The sequence below is a fragment of the Chlorocebus sabaeus genome, chromosome 8 (assembly GCF_047675955.1).
Source record: "Chlorocebus sabaeus isolate Y175 chromosome 8, mChlSab1.0.hap1, whole genome shotgun sequence".
Classification (NCBI taxonomy): Eukaryota; Metazoa; Chordata; class Mammalia; order Primates; family Cercopithecidae; genus Chlorocebus; species Chlorocebus sabaeus.
The window spans coordinates 106,080,485-106,097,061 of NC_132911.1; the positions used below are offsets into that span (position 1 = coordinate 106,080,485).

Consider the following 16,577-nt stretch of genomic DNA (forward strand, 5'->3'; position numbering starts at 1 on the left):
CTTACAGCTCATGAATCCCAGCCTGCATACTCATCAAGGGGCATCGCCTAGAAAATCCATTGGAGGCTAGAGGAGGGTTTCACTTCAATGAAGCAGTCTGTGGACTTCCTACTGCCCGGCGTGGATAATAAGACTCCTGTGCTTTCATCTGTTCAACCAGCAGCCCTGAGTTTGAACTGGTTAAGAGCACTGCAGTGAAATCTTCGGCAAATTCCTCAAAGGAGCTTACTCTGCAAATTATTTCTGTGAGCAACACATCACCCACTCTTGAAGCTCCTTTTAGTCTTTGCCTTCAAAATAATCCTGACATGAAAAAAAGATGGCAGCACTGGCATTGGACCAACCATATCAGAGTCCAACTTGATTTGCACCTGTAATTTCCCTGAGGAAATGAAATACCTGAAATAATTCAGACACTAATTTCTTCATGAAGAATTTAAGTTGCTTCCCACTTTAGACCAAACACTTTGTCTGCCTAGTATAGTCCTGAATAAATAAACTGGTGATAATTTCCATTTTGTTTAGTCTATATAACGCTTTTGCACTGTTTCAAATTATAATTTGGTCACCCACGAATACTTTTTGATAAATATCACTTCAGGATGTTTTTGAACCTGGGAAAGTATCAACTTGGATCAACTTGGTAGCCTTCCTGTTGCCAATTTAAGAATACACATTTTTAAAGGAATAGTTAACTACGAAACAGAAAATAGGCAAGGAGAATCTTCATTTTAAGCAGACTTTGCAACCTACCACATTAGCACATAGTAAGCAGTGCTTCCATTAATGATCTTGTCAAGCAGACAATAAATTTTTTTCCTACAGAAAGAAAACTATATCCTGAATTCTTTATATTCATTATCTAGTCAAATACCTAGCAATATTTAATGTGTTATAAAAGTTTGTCCATCCCAAAACTCAGCCTGAAAATTTAAACATCAAACATTCATAATACACATCAGCCTTTCATTTTTTTCCCAGATCAAGATATCTGAGAAACTGACCTAAATAAGCAATCTGAAAAGATTAAGATTCCTTCAATTATTATACTACTTGTTCTTCAAATAAGACAGTAACTTCCTAGGAAGCAAGATGATGAATTTAGAACAAATTAAAAGAAACAAATTTAAACTACTTGTCTAAATTATCTCAAATTTATTAAGTGTCCCAGCTCTACCTTAAACTTTAATTTGTTAGATTATTTTTCCCAGGGTGTTATTGGGAGGAACAAAAATGAAACAAAAAAGGACCCACCAATTCATGTACACGACAGGTAAGAGATACACTGCTTTCTGTACTTGGTTTTTTCCTCCAATTAAAGTTTCCTGGTAAAAATCACATTACCTTCGGCTACTTGACGATCCAGCCCGATTACCTGGGCCATTACTTGAGACAACTGATATTGCATTTGCAATGGCCTCAACAGCAGAAAGCCTTTCTGCAAATGTATTTCTTTCAGAACGCTCCGCTTCTGAAAAATGAGAAAAAATTAAGATCAATTTAAGTTTTAAAACTAATACACTGAGTATGTACAGTCCACTAAACACTAATTTCTATATATTTAGTACTCTAATTCACATATTAGATAACCAATTGTTCAATTTTTCCTCCTTAGAGCAACTAACACTTAAGACAGATTGAACTATAAGATCTTTCATATGTGATTTATTTCCTTATTCCGCCTTACTTCTCAATCCACGAAGGGAAAAAATAAGGTCATTAATAAGAAGACTGAAATTTAGCTTTCACAATTAAAATAGAAAAAGACCTACTTACCAGTATTTCAGTCTTAGTTTATGTATTATGTATAATACTTACTGATTCAATGATAATGATAGAAAGGTCAGAAACCTGCAAACCACTATTCAAAAATGTAGCTACCAGAATATCATCAGCAAATTTAAAATTAAAAAAAAAAACATTATGAATTACATATTTACACTTTGTTCTAAATTTCTGCCTTGATTTAGCCAATTAAAAAGTTTATGTCAAAAAAAAAAAAAGCTTATTTACCTTCCAAAAACATAACACCTCATTAAGTGATTTTTCTCCTCTATATTCTAAAAATTTAGATAAAAGTTGCCTCAATGTAACTTGGCTTAACTTGCTAAATAATTCTCATGTAATAAATGTCATCTGCAATTATAAAATCAGTAAAGTTCATTTAGTATTATATATCCAGTTTGTATACATCATATAGTATTAAAGACAATAAAAACACACTAGTGGAAAATTTTGTTACATACCCATCTTTACCTTCCGAGAAAGTAAAAAAAAAAAAGGACACACAAATCTTTATAGTGATTTGCTTTTCTTTAACAACTGTTACATTTTCAAAATTGCCTAAAAACTCCCTTTAAAGACCTTGCTATGGTTCTTAATCTCACCCTCTTCTTCTTTAGTTTCTTTATTGCTGGTTGGAAAGCAAACTGATACACAAGCATGCAAAATATTTCGATTTCCATCACATCTGTGGCTGATGAATGTCTGTAGCATCTGTAGATTCTGCTCTAAAACAACCGCTTGCTCAAGATTCATTAGATATTGTCGACAGGCCTCATAGTCACAGCGCAGAATGTGTTGCATTAAGGTTTGTTTCTGTGCTCAGACAAATTAGGGGGAAAAAACCTCAATGAATTTGAGTAGCACATTACATATATTAAAAATTTCTCACGGCCAACGCAATAATATATAATCAGATTTGCAAATAAGTAGAGACAATTTCAGGTGGCCTATCAAAAGAAACAGAACTTATAAGGGTAGACTTTAAGCAGAACATACAATCGACAGGAATAGAGAAGGGAGGATAAACTTTATGTTAAGGACAAGTACATATTTTTAGCTTTCTCAACTAACTCACTCTGCAACTGAAACGGGAAAGCAGCCACATACAATGCATAAATGAATAGGAGTGGCTGGATTTGGCCTTTGGGCCCTAGTCTGCCAATCCCTGGTTTTTACTTCATGTTATATAACTATCTAATTAGAACCCTATTAATAATGATAGCCAATTAAGCAAAGGATATAAATTTTATTCCAGGCTTACTCTCACCTTCTTAGGCTTTTGTGTGTGTGTGTCAGACAGCGTCTCACTCTGTCATCCAGGCTGCAGTGCAGTGATGCGAACACAGCCCACTACAGCATCAACTCCTGGGCTCAAGTAATCCTCCCGCCTCAGCCTCCCATGTAGCTGGCATGTACCACCACAGCAGGCTTATTTTTTGTAGAGGCAGAGTCTTGCCATGTTGCCCAGGCTGGTCTCAAACTCCTGGGCTCAAGTGATGCCCCACCTCAGCCTCCCAAAGTGCTGGGCATGTGCAATCTACACCCAGCCCTCTTATGCTGTTAAAGTTTATATGAAAACCAAAACCTTCAATTCTGCAGGAATCATGACAGGTGTAATTTAATTAACAAAGACACAGTGGTATTGGTAAGTATTTATAGAACATATCATTCGCTTTCTGACAAATAGCATGAACATACCAAGAAGTTCATTCTTTCAGAATGGAAAACTGTAGTTGTGGAATATTTAATGAACCGAATATAAAGCTTTAGTTTTATAAAATAAAGTCATTCATTTTAACTATAACTAGAAAAAGGCAGGTGGGAAAAGAGCATGTGGGAGTATGAAGGAAAAAAGAAAACTGCATTTGAACAACTTGTCACCTTCTGGAAAACTGTCAAAATAAGCTCTCTCCTCTCCCCAACTTGAGAGCGGGTGGAGAATAGATGTCCACACAGGAAAACACACTTAAACAACTATTTTCACTAACAACCACACGTGAGATAGGCCACTTTGATTGTGGAACTATGGCTCTGAAGTCACCTCATCAATAGCAAGCTCCAGTACACGAAGAGCTTAATACTAAACGTTCCAAAACATAGGGAAATTTATACATAATATGTTAAGAGAAAATGTCAAACAAAGTCTCCCTGAAAACAAAGAACAGAGTACTTTCAAAGGGCAACTAAAATCAAGATATTTTGTGGTACACTGCTGTGATATACACTAGTTTCACGCAATAGCCAATTATTTAGTCAGAAGCAGCTACTACTCTACAGGAAACTCATCTCCAACCTGCCAGACTGTAGTAGATGGGCTCTCACACTGAGGGTATCAATACTACTTAGCTGTGTTACAAGCAGAAAAGTTTACTCTGCATCATTGTATGTTACATCTGTCACTTATTCTTATAGCAAAAGGCAGAGTGAGTTCGATAAAAAATTTCTTGTGGGACTACTGTGTGGTAGGCCCTAGTCACTGAGGTATAAAGACTAATGATGACACACCTTATCCCTACCTGTGGGATGATGACTCTACCTGTCAGATGCTGACAAAGTGAAGAGGTCACAGAATCAAATGCCTACACTTGAAGTAATATAAATGAGTGAAGGAGGCTGTGTGTAAAAGAGATAACAGAAGCTGTATACTAAATGGCATCACTAGCACTTGGAGCAACAAACTCTAAGTAGTGAGAACTGCAATGAATTGTAAAGACCAGTCTAATGTTTTTGGGATATAGATTACAAGGCCCAATTTCACCAGATCTTCTATCTTTTGAGAGCAACTGAAAATCTGGATTTTAAATATAAATCCTGTGGTTTTTCAGTATTGGTAGCCCATCAAGAATTCTAAAATGATACGAAGGCTATTTCTAGACATCAAGTTCAGACCACAGCTACCTCTGTATCACCACCTCCTTTAGTTTGAAACCACTAGTGCAATAGGTTACAAGCAAACCTAAGCTAAGAATGAGTCTGGGTCTCTATTTTAAATGCAGTTCTAAAAAGTACTGTTCACCTCCAACCTAATGGAGGGTGAATATGCCCCCATATTAAACTCCATTTCCATCCTTTATAGAAAAACTGCTCAAAAAAGTTGTTTGTATTTATCTTCAGCTCCTCACTTCTCATTTTCTCCTAAGTTCACTCTAACAATGCTTTCATCCCCACTATCAACAATGACCTAGATGGAGCTAAATCCAACAGTCAATACTCAGTATTCACTTCACTGACCTACTGCATCATTTGACACAGTTGGTCCCAGCATCCTGATTGACACGTGCTCTTCATTTGACTTCCAGGACACAACTCATTCTAGCTTTCCTCCAGCCCTGTGGATGTTCCTTCTCGATCTCTTGTGCTGGTTCCCCTTTATCACCCTGACATTTAAATGTTGAGACTATTCTCAAGGCTCAGTCCTTGGACCTTTTCTCCTCACAACCTCTATGATCTTGTTCAGTATAATTTCTCTAAAAAAACAACTCCCAAGTAAACTTCTCCAGCTTGAGCCTTCCTCTGTTAGTCAGACGTATACATCTAACTTTCTACTCACCATCTCCTCTTGGTTCAGGAATCTGTCGATAATCTTCTAATAGACAACTTAAATTTCACCTGTCTAAAACAAAATTCCTGAACCTTCACCTTCACTTCTTCTACCAGAAGAGACATCTATTACAATGTCTTCACATTCACTTCCTCTATTGGAAGAGACATCTTAAACTTCACATGTCTAAAACCAAACTCTTGAATCTTTACCTCTACATTGAGTCTTCAACTCAATGACAACTTCATTCTTCCAAAATCATTAACCCTCTTGCTTTGTCTATTTGATACCCTACATTTAGCCACTAGCAAATGCATTAGTTCTACCTTAAAAAGATACCTAGTACAGTCATGTGCTTCATAAAAACATTATGGTCAATGATGGACCACATATATGACTGTGGTACTGTAAGATTATAATGGAGCTGAAAAATTCCTATTGCCTAGTGACATCATAGCTGTCGTTAAATCATACTGTTTGTGGCAATGCTGGCATAAACAAACCTACTGTACTGCCAATCATATAAAAGTACAGTACATACAATTTATGTACAGTATTGATAATGATAAAAAAACTAGGTCACTGATTTCTAAAGTATTTACTATACTTTCTTTGGTTATTTTAGAGTGTACTTCTTCTATTTTTTTTTTTTTAAAGTTAACTAAAACAGCCTAAGGCAGGTCCTTCAGGAGGTATTACAGAAGAAGGCACTGTAAATTGTACATTTTTTTAAAAGGCAATAAAAAATTTTAAAAATAGAAAAAGTGCTTAATACCTGGGTGATGTAACAATCTGTACAAAAAACCCTGTACATGAGTTTATCTTGCAGTAAAAGCTCACACGTACTCCCAAGCCTAAAAGTTTGTTTTTTTTTTTTTTTTCAAAAAAGAAAATAAAACTCTGACAAAAACGAAACAAAACAAAAACCTTAAGGATATAGGAAAGAAAACATTTTAGATGGCTACACTGTGTGTGTGTGTGTGTGTGTGTGTGTGTGTGTGTGTGTGTGTGTTTTAAGACAGAGTCTCACTCTGTTGCCCAGGCGGGAGTGCAGTGGCATGATCTCAGCTCACTGCAACCTCTACCTCCAACTACCAGGTTCAAGCGGTTCTCGTGCCTGAGCCTCTTAAGTAGCTGAAATTACAGGCACAACCACGCCCGGTTAATTTTTGTATTTTTTATAGAGACAGGGTTTTGCTATGTTGCCCAGGCTGGCCTCAGACTCCTTGCCTAAGTGATCCACCCGCTTTGGCCTCCCAAAGTGCTGGGATTACAGGTACGATCCACTGTGCCTGACTGTGTACAATGTGTTTTAAGTGTATTATTACAAACAAATCAACAGTTTTAAAAAAATTTAGTGTAGCCTAAGTGTACAGTGTTTATAAAGTCTACAGCAGTGTATAGTAACAACATAAGCCTTCATATTCACTTACCACTCACTCACTGACTTACCCAGAGCAACTTTCAATCTTCTAACCTTCATTTGTGGTAAATGCCCTATCAGGTGCACCTCTTTTTTTATCCTTTAGACCATATTTTTACTGTACCTTTCCTATGTTTATGTAAACAAATACTTATCACTGTGTTACAAATGCCTACAGTATCCAGTGTAGAAATACACTATATAGGTTTGTACCCTAGGAGCAATAGGCTATACCATCTAGGTTCATGTAAGTGCACTATATGATGTTGGTACAACAATGAAATCACCTAACAATGTGTTTCTCAGAACGTATCCCTGTCATTAAGCAACACAAGACTATGTATTTAGAATCTAGTCACATTTCACTCATAACTCCATCCCCTGGGCTAAGTCACTATCATCTCCCACCTGGATTATTATCATATCCCTCCTAACTGGCACTCCTACTTACTCACATTCACCCTAGTACTCTCAGCACGTCATAAGTGATCCTTTTAAGATGTTCAGTGATACCAGGTCACTCGGCTGAAATTGCTCCGATAGCTTCTAATGCACTGTCTCCACATCTAACAAATACTCAATGACAACATGTTTAAAACTACATTCATCCTTTTCCCTTATCCCATTTGTTCCCCCCGTTATATTTCCTCCCTACCATCAAACATGTCCAAATCAGAAGCTTTATTAATTCTTCCATTTACAGCTAAAATCCAGTTACCAAGCTTTGTAGGTTCTAGTTCCTTAAGATCTCTTAAATTCATCCCCTCCTTCCTCGTTTCCAAAAGTTGACATTTACTTTGTTTCTAACCTGGATTATTGCCTTAACTTTTTTTTTCTTTTTTTAGTGTTTCTTTTTTTTTGTTTTGTTTTGTTTTGAGATGTAGTCATGCTCTGTTACCCAGGTTGGAGTGCAGTGGTGCGATCTTGGCTCACTGCAACCTCCGCCTCCAGGGTTCAAGTGATTCTTGTGCCTCAGCCTCCTGAGTAGCTGGGATTACAGGCGTGCGCCATCATGCCCAGCTAATTTTTGTATTTTCAGTAGAGACGGGGTTTCACCATGTTGGCCGGGCTGGCTTCAAACTCCTGACCTCAAATGATCTGCCCGCATCTGCCTCCCAAAGTACTGGGATTACATGCGTGAGCCACCACGCACAGCCTACATTAATCTTTTTATCTGATCTCTAAACTCCTGATCTCTATCAACTGCTCTCTAAACACCCACCAGCCACTGCTAATCTTTTTTAAAAAATCAAAAGCATATCATTCAATGGCTTATAATCCTCCTCCTCCTCCTCACTTTCAGGCTAAAGTTTAGGTAACGTTAGGTGAGCACACACACACACCCTAGTGCCTCTCTCCAGCCTTTTCAGTTGCTACTCACTGACCCATAGGATCCCTACCAGAATTCTGGTCATATAAAAAAAAAGTACTTTCTCCCAATTAAGATTCACAAAGGTTGCTCTTGGTGCCTGGGATAATACCTCCCAACTCCATCCCTGTGTCTAGGGGACGCCTATCCGATCTGTCCAGGTATCGTTTCTTAAAGGAAGTCTTTGGTACAGTCACAGTATGATTTATATCTCTCCCCTTTGTGCTCCTACAACATTGTGTACACCTTGCTCAAACACTTAAATTACATATAATCACTGATGTACTTGTCTATGTTGTCTTAATAGACTATTAGATCTTTCAGGGAAGAAAGGGGCAATGAATGATCTATTTAAGATTGCTGCAAGATCTATTCAAGACTATTTAGTGGTGTTTTCTGAATAAAAATGCCCAGTAGTTTCAAAACTCAAATTACCTCTACAGCCATGATGATAATAGCAGCTTTCTTTTTGATTGTTGAATTGGCAGGAAGATTTATTAAAGAATGCACACCCATTCCAAGACTACTAATAGGTGGAAGATCCAGCCAATCGGGATCCCTTATTCCTCCCATGCAATCTTTGGCCATTGGATAGATAGTACCATTTCCATCTCGAAGAATAATGGGAGATTCCTATAATAATGGGAAAACGGTTAAGTTTGACTCCTAATCAAAAGATGTATCTGATTTTTACAAAAGGCATATTTGTTTTCAAATTAGATTTTAGTAATAACAATAACAAACCTAGTATTCAAATGTGTTAAATATTCTAAATTTTTGAATCATTTATTAACAAGCTAACCAGAGCCAGACCCCCTAACTTCAGAAAAATGCCGTTGTTGTCCTATCACTTTTAAAAAGCAAAAATGAGCCTCTACCTGTCCAGCAGTGAAAATGGCTACATTCCTCTCATTCTGACCAAGGAAAGCAATGCTGCTTGTGGGAAAATTATTTTCCTGTTCTGCTTTTCCTGTAGCAAGATCAAAGATACAGTATCGTACCCAATTTCCAGTCTTCAGAACAGCATGAACACCTTCAGAAGCACATAAATGAGAAGAAAAATTGTTATACATCTTATCTCTAATATAACATCTACAATATTTTAACCTCTCTGGCCACACTTGTAAGTCAATTCAAACAGATACATGCCATTCCATAATGTTACAGACAGGGAACAAAAAAATGCCAGTGCCCTGAATTATTTTATCATATTCCCATTTCCTGAACAAGTATTAATGGAATATAGAATATGCCAGCTGAAAAGTTACAAAATTTACCTTTGGAATCTACATTCACTGCTAATATTTCTGTTTTTTCAGGTATACAAAGCTTTTTAGGAGTCCTTTGGAAACAGTCAGGAACCTTCGGTGTTCCACCAGTTTTGACAACCTGCATCACACAAAAGGAAGTTTGCTTTCAAACTCCATAATAAACTCAAGGAGTCAGTTCCAATATTCACTTGCTGAATGACTTCTTTACACTTACCTGCAATTCATCAATTCTAAGTAACCTACAATCCTGCAGAAGAGAAGAAGGGTCAGCATCTGGACCAGAACTGCTCTGACAGTTTGTATTACTGGAAGTTCCCGGAAATTTTACAGCAACATAGGCACCATCCACTTTTAGCACCTGGAAGTATAGGCAAATTCAATGAACATTAAAATAAAATCAACATACAAATTCTATTCACTGAACTAATTTAACGTTAAAGGAATCCAATTCTTTGTATGTTTCTTCAATGATCACCAAGTTATAAAATTAACCTAGACAGACTCACCAAAGTTTTGCTATTGACATCTATATTCAAGGCTCATTTGCTAGAGAAAACTGACCCACGCAGCCACTGATTACAGTCTGCGAATGTTTTCAGCAATCAACTGAAAAACTGAAGTATATAGCCCATGGGATCCTCCCATCTCCCCTCTTAATTACATTAAAGCAGCTTTCTGTCTGACAGAACTTTCTTGAAAATGGCAACATTCTACACAGGCAGTGTCCAATGTGTCAGCCATTAGCCATAAGTGGCTACTGAGCCCTTGAAATGAAGCTAATGTGACTAAGGTGCTGACTTTTTTAAGTTATTTGATTTTAACAAATTGAAACAGCCACATATACAGCTAGTGGCTACAATACGGTCAACACAGGGATAGGGTCAGCAACACACAGAAAGACAAGCACAGAACTTGAAACCAGGACAAATTTGGGTCCCACTTCTGCTACTTGATGCTTTTTATTTTAAGCCAGTATCTTATTCTTAGAAGAAAACACCCACCCATAAACTACAGGTCTATTTTGAGAATCAAAGGAAATAGTATATGAGAAAGACCTTTGTAAGCTGCAGAACCTGGTATATCTGCTCTTTCCTTTAAGTATAAATGAAAGACTATCACATTTCAGAAACTACTGAGTAATCATGAAAACCTTTACTTTACAGACATTCTACAACTGCAAGTGCATTTTAAATATGTATCAGTAGAAGAGTGAAATTAATGGCATTCAAACTGATGATTTCTTAGAAGGCAAAACTTTCTTCAGGGTGAAGAGAAAAAGTGGAAGGTGACTTGTAATAAGATTTTTCAGTACTATGTAAGAACTTTAAATGTCATGGAAGATGATCTCAATTAGAACTGTCTAACAGATCCAAAGAATGGGCTGTACCAAAAAGTAATGTATCTCTGTGCAACTTTTCTACAAATCTAAAATTATTCCCAAATAATAGGTTTTTTAAAAAAGCAACATATCATCACAAATGCTCAAGGAGAGGCAAAATCTCTTTGTCTGTCAGGGACTGAGAAGATAGATCTGCATCAGATGCAGGGTGCAACTAAAGATACCACTGAAGCTAATCAATAAAACAGCCCTGAAGAAGGGACTCAAATATGAACCACAAATCCCTGGATAACCAAGATCATTATAGTTCTGTTAGTAATTAATTCTTAGATATTTTGAACAAACCTTGCCAACAGGAACATTCTTGACATCTTCCACAAAAACCACTTCCCGAAGAGACCACTGCTCTTCATTCACCTTTTCTTCTTCTTTTGGTGCAGGGGTTGACCGTCGTCGTTCTTAGACAACAACAAAATGGTAAGTACCAAAAAGAAAATGTAAAAGAGACTTTATAGATTTCATCTAAATTTATAAGAAAGACTATCTTTAAAGGGATACTAAGTGAAGGTTCTCAAAAATTTCCTAAGCTACTGCTTTATGAATTGGAGTTTTCTAATCAATCTGTACTTCAAATAAATTCACAGTGAAGAACAACAATAACCATTAATGTTTAACTGTATTAACACTAGTATAAACAAGTGCAAAGAAATAGGATAAAATGTATTTTGTACTCCCAAAATTAGGGTTATCTAACCAAAGTTTAAAAAGGAAGATCTGCCAGATAGTTTTAAGAAAATTATCACATAACTACTAAAGTCTAACTTTTAATTTCCTAAATTGCAAAGCAATTACATCATAAAATTTATTTTAAGGAACTTTTGAAAAAATTCTATCCATGGTGTGGTAGTAAGTTTATAAATTCTACAAATTTTGAGCAAAAGTTGTGACCAAAACATAACCAATTTACAATAATAAAGAGTCTCAACAAAAGTGAGTAGCTAGTGGCAATTATTTCCTTCTATTACTATAATGAATTTCACATATCTTTTTAAAACTCTAATTCGGAAAAACAACAGAAATAGTCAACACTGTAAATACCATCTTTCTATTCAAAGAAAGTTATGCAAAAAAAAAAAATCAAAGTAATAGAGATACAAATTATATAAAAAGATGTAAAAAATGATATGAGTTGCCTTAAATCAGAAACAAACTAAACACAGCTGTCTGCATGAGACCAATTTTGACCAACGTGTACAACAAATAAAACTTACTATATGGCATTGATGCACTGCTGGCAATTGAGGACGCATCACTACAGGTGGATGCTGGAGATGGTGGAGGACCCATTTCTGTTTTCACTGGCTCCTGCTTACTTTCAGGCCTGATATAAGAAATAAGATTTTCCTTATAATTAGATAAATGAAATAATGGAAACTAGTATTTTTTAAAGACACCACAAGTATTTTCTTATAAGAGAATGAATATTAAAAATATTTTTATTAAATTGTGTATTTATACTAATTTTTTATTGTATATTTTTAAGACTCAAGAATAAAAGGTACACAATGCATACTTTCAAATACTGGTTTAATATGGGAAGGAAAAATATAAAAGCTACCAACAACTTGAGACAATGATTCAGATAAGCTTTACCTAAAAATAACAACAAAATTTACCCTTAATTTATCAACACAGCTTTATCAAAGCCTCCTGAGCACGTAAGTTTCACCCTGCAACACTAAGATTTGGATATGGCAATTTAACCGAAAAAAAAAAAAAAATGGTAAAGGCAAGTAAGTAAAAAGCCCATTAGACCATTAATTTCTTAAGAGTTCAAAGAAGAAACTCTAGTCACAACGGTTTATAAAAATTTATTCTTAAATGATCTGGTGACAGGATTAAAAAACTAGCCTTCTTTGAGTTATTTAATACTCTGTTTAAGAAAATAACTAAAGCAACTAAACGGCATTCTACAGATGGTACAAACATAAATATTTTTATTCATTAAAGGGTAGAAATCAGTTTTTAATCAGAAAAGCCACTGATTACTCACAAATTTGTTATTTATATACCTATTATAATCTGGACCATCATCTTAACCCTCTTGTCTCCTATTACTCTCATCAGAAATTTCACCTGAGTTTAGAAACAATCCAAAAGAAAGCCGGTATTATTTTCACTGGGATCTTAACAAGAGTGATCTGGATAAGCACACAGTGAATACTCCTGGCTGCTCCACAAATGCTGCGATGGTGGGGAGAAGCCAATACTGACTAATCACTAGCATACCTTTAAAGTGAATGCATTTCAATGACTGGCAAACAAGGGTACTACTGACATGAAAAAGACTATGTTCTTAACATTTAATTTCACTTAGTTCTTTTGCTAATATTTGAAATGGCTGACTTAAAGGAAGATCTTGAAAAACTTCATAAATTACAGGCTTTAAATAGCATGTTCTATTCTAATCTTGTTTATATTTGTACACATCAAAATTATTTCAAATGTTCTTTACAAAGTTCATAAGACAATGAAAATGTTTTGTTCCTTTTATTTTTAGTACAAAATTCAACGTAATTAGAAGAAAAGTCTACAAATCTTTTTTTAAAAACCAAGACAGAGAAAGAACCCTAAAACTAAAAGCAAAACCTTAATTAGGTATAAAGTGCAATAGCTTTGGTTTGTTAAAAATTACATTTAACTTAATAGTAATCACTGTTTCTACATTTAAGTTTGCACTTTTGACACTGAGAGGAATGACAGCAGTAAAGTCAGTAAATTTATAATCATAACATCTGAGTATAAATGGAAAGTAAACTAAAAAAGTCTGGAACCTTAAAAAGCTGTAGGTACAGTAAAATCCCTATCATTTTTCAATGACTGAATACATTTAGAAAAAAAGAAAATACACTGATGTTTTAAATGTTATTTCTAGAACGTGATTATCACTACTCTCCCACATAACTGTACTGGTCACCTATATTTTATAAGATTAAGAAAAAATGTTATTTAACAATTTTACTGAAGTTTTAAAGTTCACATACCAAACAACCAAATTACAGTACAAACGATTATTTTTAAAGATGAGTAGATGTTTCTAAAAGCACAGGTGTTAAGATCTCTGTACCACTCTCCAAACAATAAGCCAGCCCCAGAAATGTGGGGCTATACAAAATTCAGTGGTGTTTCTATTCACAAATCCCTTCAACCCAAAAAACGTTTACAAATTCTTTACAGATATTTCCCTCTTGAGTACATTAACCTGTAAAAAACCCTTTCAATAATCAAGATGTAGGGCAGGAAGTTAGGTAGAAATTAAGATGATTGCACAAGGAGAGAGGAGAATGTCGGCTTAATAGTAAGGCTTAAACATATTATTACTGCCACAAAACACCTGCAAAGGATATCTCTAATAACAAAACAAGGGCATCAAAAGAATGCTACAATGTCATCTGGATATTAAAATCAACTGTTTTAATACACAAATATTAGCCAAGTTACAAACAGTAAAATTTAGTAATTCCTTTCGAATTTCCTGGGAACCTTAACAAGACCCTATCATGTTAGGAGTTTACAACTTCACTATATACCTCTAAGTCTTCCTGGATTATTCCCATTCATATGCAGAGCAAACAAGGAACTGGTGTAAAAGCACGATTAGTTAAGGTATAGTACTTACTTAGCTTCAGTAGTTTTGCTAGCTTTTTCCATGTTTTTCAAGCTTTCAGGAGATCGAAGTTGAAATCTACAGCTGTCATTCATATTCCAAACTGACTCCATTAAGACACCAACTTTAGGAATCCCAGCACTAATTGAAAATGCAACTGCTCCAGCATGATAAAGAGGGTTATTTCTCAAGCATACCTAGCAAACAAAAGAAAACCATCATCAAGATGACATAACTTTAAATATATATATACATATAAAATATTTATTTCAAATGGATGAAATATAATACATAAAAGTACTGGGCTTCCTAGTTTCCCAATATAATCTTACCCAATCAATAAGGCTGAAAAAGCATCACCTTAAAGGTCTTCATTAAGAAAATTTGTTTCTAGGCCGGGAGTGGTGGTGGCTCACGCCTGTAATTCCACCACTTTGGGAGGCCGAGGCAGGTGGATCATGAGGTCAGGAGTTCAAGACCAGCCTGGCCAAGATGGTGAAACCCCATCTCTATTAAAAATACAAAAATTAGCTGGGCGTGGTGGCATGTGCCTGTAATTCCAGCTACTTGGGAGGCTGAGGCAGAGAACTGCTTAAACCCGGGAGGCGGAGGTTGCAGTGAGCCCAGATCACGCCACTGCACTCCAGCCTGGGCGACAGAATGAGACTCCATCTCAGGAAAAAAAAAAAAGAACAAGAAGAAAAAGAAAAGAAAATTTGTTTCTGATATTAAGGAACAGGAATAATTTCAACAATTTTGCTAAAAATTTTGCATTAACTTTAAATTTTCATGCAGCAGATATCCCAACCATTCTGCTACAAACAAACAGAGCAGAAACAGCAGAGAAGAAACTAAAAGGCATTATCACTTAAAAAGTAAAATGTGAATAAAACAATTACACTTGTCTGTTTCCTACAATTTGAAATAACTTTTTCCCTTAATTCATGATAGGCTCTATAACTTCATCTCTATAGATGTGTCTTTCTTCCAGAAGACTATTGTTTCTTGCTAGCCAGAAGGTTCCATGAATAATTTTTCTTTTAAATTAAAAAAGAATATGTAGACATTAGTGTCAGAAGTTTAACTGAGTTCAGGAGTAAATAACCTACAGAGGAAAAAAAAAAAACTCTCACTGTCAGGGACTAACCTCAGGTCATACTCTGAAAACCAATGGCCTTCAAGACAGCACTGTTAAACACACCAACAATATCTCCATCTTAGATAGGAACATTTTTTCTGGAGATATCTTTTGATTTCTCCAATATCCCAATCTTACTATGTGATAAATGACCAGAGGTATATACGAAGATCATGATTTTTTGTGGCTTATAATTAAATGAAACAAACAGAAGATGATGGTGGTACATTTGAAAAGTGCAGAAACTGGAAACACTGGCTTAGAGGTACACCAAAGAATAGTTGCATATTATTAACTCTAACTCCGTGGCATAAAATGAATAGTTCTTAAGATGACCTATAAATACAGATGCTGCTGAACACTCTAAGTGACCAACAGTTATTTTTGATGTTAAGACATGAATATTTTCCTTGTTCTGCAGCTGCAACTGCCCTCAGCCTCCAGTATTCTACAGGTTTAAAATACAACTTTGGTTCTATACCAAGGTATTTTAATATGTTATCTTTCAGCAATTTAGTGTCAAGCTTTTTTATTGATAGCTTTTCTCCAGTGCATCTTTAAAGTATTTTTTCTGCTCTCCCTGCCTACAGTAATGCCATCCTACCTGCTGATATGGCAGCTGCTGCGACATTCTGCTAGTACATGAGTGCAATTAAAGAATGTCCAGGACATCTGAAATCAGTATTTAAATTAAATAGGCAAAGGGGGGATCCTACAAAGGAGGAAAAGAGGGGCAAAGAGAGGGGGTAGGAGCAGGGGGAAAAAGAGAGAGTATACCCTGTCCAAAGAAACTAATATAAATAATGAAGGCCAATCAATAATGTTCAAAATAGTGGGTAATCGCTGAAAATTTTCTGGTTAGAAGACCAATAGGCAGAAGAAAACCATAAGTAAGACCAAGAAGAAAGGTGTCATGAAGAAAGAGAATTAGGTACATTTTACTACCTTTGTAATGAGAAAAAAAACCCTGCATTGAAAGTGCTAGATGAAGAAATTAACACATTCTATAATTAAAAACCACCATTTTGTCTTAAGTTTTAAGGA

The 16,577-nt window shown here is 35.6% G+C and overlaps 1 protein-coding gene across 6 annotated transcripts in view; it reads right to left on the reverse strand.

Moving 5' to 3' along the window:
* UBR5 (ubiquitin protein ligase E3 component n-recognin 5) overlaps window positions 1-16,577 on the reverse strand; it is a 152,172-nt gene that overhangs the window by 48,205 nt on the left and 87,390 nt on the right. For all 6 annotated transcript variants that reach the window (XM_008001259.3, XM_008001258.3, XM_008001260.3 and 3 more), the window contains exons 14-22: window positions 14,408-14,592; window positions 12,000-12,109; window positions 11,074-11,186; window positions 9,604-9,747; window positions 9,396-9,507; window positions 8,997-9,151; window positions 8,554-8,751; window positions 2,388-2,598; window positions 1,345-1,471 (exon numbers count right to left, since the gene is read on the reverse strand). In XM_008001259.3, the coding sequence (XP_007999450.1) occupies window positions 1,345-1,471; window positions 2,388-2,598; window positions 8,554-8,751; window positions 8,997-9,151; window positions 9,396-9,507; window positions 9,604-9,747; window positions 11,074-11,186; window positions 12,000-12,109; window positions 14,408-14,592 (1,355 nt within the window). The remainder of the gene's footprint in view (window positions 1-1,344; window positions 1,472-2,387; window positions 2,599-8,553; window positions 8,752-8,996; window positions 9,152-9,395; window positions 9,508-9,603; window positions 9,748-11,073; window positions 11,187-11,999; window positions 12,110-14,407; window positions 14,593-16,577) is intronic.